This window comes from Limulus polyphemus, unplaced genomic scaffold (assembly GCF_000517525.1).
Source record: "Limulus polyphemus unplaced genomic scaffold, Limulus_polyphemus-2.1.2 Scaffold835, whole genome shotgun sequence".
Lineage (NCBI taxonomy): Eukaryota > Metazoa > Arthropoda > Merostomata > Xiphosura > Limulidae > Limulus > Limulus polyphemus.
In genome coordinates, this window is record NW_013666445.1 from 354043 (window position 1) to 357528 (window position 3486).

Here is a 3486-nt window from a genome sequence, read left to right on the forward strand (position 1 = left end):
GAACCCGCGACCCTCAGATTGTGAGTCGAGCGCCTTATCCACCTGGCCATGCCGGGCAGAGATTGTTTGTAATTAAGTACAAAGCTACGCAATGGGCTAGCTGTGCTCTGCCAACCACGGGTATCGAAACCCGGATTCTAGCGTTGTAAATCCGCAGACATACCGCTTTGCCACTGGGGGGCGAAGTCATATTATTTGTTTGTTTGTAATTAAGTACAAAGCTACACAATGGGCTGTCTGTACTCTGCCCACCACAGGTATCGAAACCCGGATTCTAGCGCTGTAAATCCGCAGACATACCACTGTGCCACTGGGGGGCGAAGTCATATTATTTGTTTGTTTGTAATTAAGTACAAAGCTACACAATGGGCTATCTGTACTCTGCCCACCACGGGTATCGAAACCCGGATTTTAGCGTTGTAAGTCCGCAGACATACCGCTATGCCACTGGGGGGCGAAGTCATATTGCTTTAACTTTAATTAATTTTTATAAGTAGAAAAAAATGAAATTTTAACTGTATTAAGAGTTAGTTTATTTTCAAAGATTTGTTTTATTTTCTTGTGATTTATGTTTTTTACGAACATTCTACAAACGTATTAAATAAGATATAAGTGAGTAAGGTCGTAATTTTTTATAATTAATTAAATGGGAATTTCTTACTAGCTTCCACTGGTTTTCCGTTAACAAACCATTCAACCTGCATCGTGGGATCACCAACAGGAAGTAGTCGAGCATCGAAGTTGGCTCGGTCTCCTTCCTGAAGATGGAGGTCTTGAAGGTGAGTGTGAAAAGAAGGTTTCTGTGGGGGCCTCTCCTCCTCTTCTGGAGGCATCTGAGGAGCAGCAGGCTCAACGTGACGCAGCCAGATTGTCTCTCTGGCAGGGGCAGGCCTGAAATTTGGAAAATCAAAAGTCATTCTAAACTCACCTGATAAAGAAATATTTAACATAAAAAGTATTAAAAAAGTAGTAAGATGAATTATAGTAATCGTGTAAAAGAAACAGAAACATTAAACAAATCCGAAAAAAACAAACGATAACGAGAAAAATAATTTTCAAATCATGACAATTTCTTTCATTTTTCTTAACTCTCAACAGAATAAAAACATGTTTTTATGAAGGGTTTTACATTTTTTAAAACTCCGTAACAGTTTATTTTATATTTTGACTACTTTTCTGTGGATTGCTTTAAATGAATTTTTATCTATAAAATATGATTTTATTTTTAGCAAGCTAAATTCCAGCTAAGAAGAAGAAGATGACGATGTAGATTTTTAAAGCACATCTTCAATGATGTTTCATCTAAAAAGTCATTAAAAAAATAGTAAGCTTTCCTATACTTACGCCGGATGTATAACTTTAGAAGGTCTTGGAAGGTTTAATCTTCTGTCCTGACCAGGTGGTAATGCTTCACCTTTTAACGCAAAAAAAAAAAAATCATGTCTCAAAATTTTCCTACATTATATACACTTATGAAGTAAAGTAATAAACGAGTGCTAACTGGAGAAATGTTTGGCTTGTTAATGATGTGAATTAAGTAATGTTGAACTGTGGTAAAATATGATTTTAGTAAGGTATGAATTTGATAGAAAATATTGACAGGGATTTTACAACAGTGGATAAAATATATATAGGTTGTATTAATAATTATGAACGTCTTAATATAACACAAATTAATTGATATGGTATTCGACTAACATAGAAAAGGGTGAGGGTGATATAAAAAATGAATTAACCATATACTTAACTGGAGACACTGAAACGTCTAGAATGACTTACTCGAGACATGTAGTCGACCACGTGTAGATGAGCTGCCAGCTTGATTCTGAGCAGTACAATGATACCAGGCAGAATCCTTAGCAGTGACTTGGTTAAAGTTAAGAGTGGAACTTCCTCCTTGTGTTTCTGGGAAGATGAACATAATAATATACTCGTAATTAAGCTGGAATAAAGCACGTTAATATGTTTCTGAGAAGATGAACATAATAATATACCTGTATTTAAGCTGGAGTAAAGCACGTTAATGTGTTTCTGGGAAGATTAACATAATAATATACCTCTAATTAAGCTGGAGTAAAGCACGTTAATGTGTTTCCTGGAAGATTAACATAATAATATACCTCTAATTAAACTGGAATAAAGCACGTTAATATGTTTCTGGGAAGATGAGCATAATAATATACCTCTAATTAAGCTGGAGTAAAGCACGTTAATGTGTTTCTTGGAAGATTAACATAATAATATACCTCTAATTAAGCTGGAGTAAAGCACGCTAAAGTGTGTCTGGGAAGATGAATGTAATAATACACCTCTAATTAAGCTGGAGTAGAGCACGTTAATATTCTTCTGGGAAGATGAACATAATAATATACCTGTAATTAAGCTGGAGTAGAGCACGTTAATGCGTTTCTGGAAAGATTAACATAATAATATACCTCTAATTAAGGTGGTGTAAAGTACGTTAATGTACTTCTGGGAAGATGAACGTAATAATACACCTGGAGTAAAGCAGGTTGATTAAATATTGAAAATGAACAACATCCATTTGCAAGCGTTTTCAATAACCTCCGATTTATTGCTATAAATTTCAATTCAAAGGTGAATGAAAAGGGAATGTCAAGCTCTACAAGTCAGGAGGGATTAGGACATCAATAAATGTTAGTGATAAAAAAAATTAAATCTGAAAATTACAGTCATCTGAGTAAAAGTGACAAACGTTGAAAAAGTTCGCGAATCTCAGTGATTACAAACATTTTAAACCTTTTTTCTTTTAAAAGTACCAAAACTCCCTATAACAGACAAACAGATTATGGTTGATATTAGTGATGTTTAAGCATTCTTTTTTACAGATGTTGAAACTGACCAGAAACAAAGAAGAAGGATCTAGCTAGTAAAGACTTGTTAATTGAGTGCATGACAGGTGTTTTGTTAGACAAGAAACTCAATAACTAAATCTTACCTATCAAGTCTATATCATACTACAATTGTTGAATGTAAGACAAAAACGAACAACTTTAGTTCGATTTGTTAGGATATAAGTAACTATTTTAGTTTCAGCTCTTCGAGTTTTCTCTTTGTGTGTGTGTTCAGCTATTTTAGTTTGGAGTTAAAGATAAATAACATATTGTATATTGTTTTTCCATCTCAGTATCGGTTAGATTAAAAAAAATTCTGTATATATAAAACACACCTTCCGATAATGATTTGACAGAGGGGTGATTAAATACGTATTGCAACAATGTATCACAAAGTGTAGCCTTTCATTATTTGAGGTAGTAAAAGGAAATTATGTTACAACAATGTATCACAAATTGTTAGCCTTTCATTATTTGGAGTAGTAAAAGAAAAATATGTGAAAACAATGTATAACAAATTATAAGCCTTCCGTGTTCGAGTTGCAAGCAAATATATACACTCGGTTTAAAATTTAGTTTCATATATATATATACCTTATTTACCTTCAATAATAAAATTATTAAGAAATCA

The 3486-nt window shown here is 33.6% G+C and overlaps 1 protein-coding gene across 1 annotated transcript in view; it reads right to left on the bottom strand.

The window, feature by feature from the left end:
* The window catches only part of LOC106460780 (titin-like), a 90400-nt gene that overhangs the window by 72487 nt on the left and 14427 nt on the right, over positions 1-3486 (bottom strand). The window contains exons 8-10 of the mRNA XM_022387563.1: positions 1780-1905; positions 1345-1414; positions 662-891 (exon numbers count right to left, since the gene is read on the bottom strand). Coding sequence (XP_022243271.1) covers positions 662-891; positions 1345-1414; positions 1780-1905 — 426 coding nt within the window. The remainder of the gene's footprint in view (positions 1-661; positions 892-1344; positions 1415-1779; positions 1906-3486) is intronic.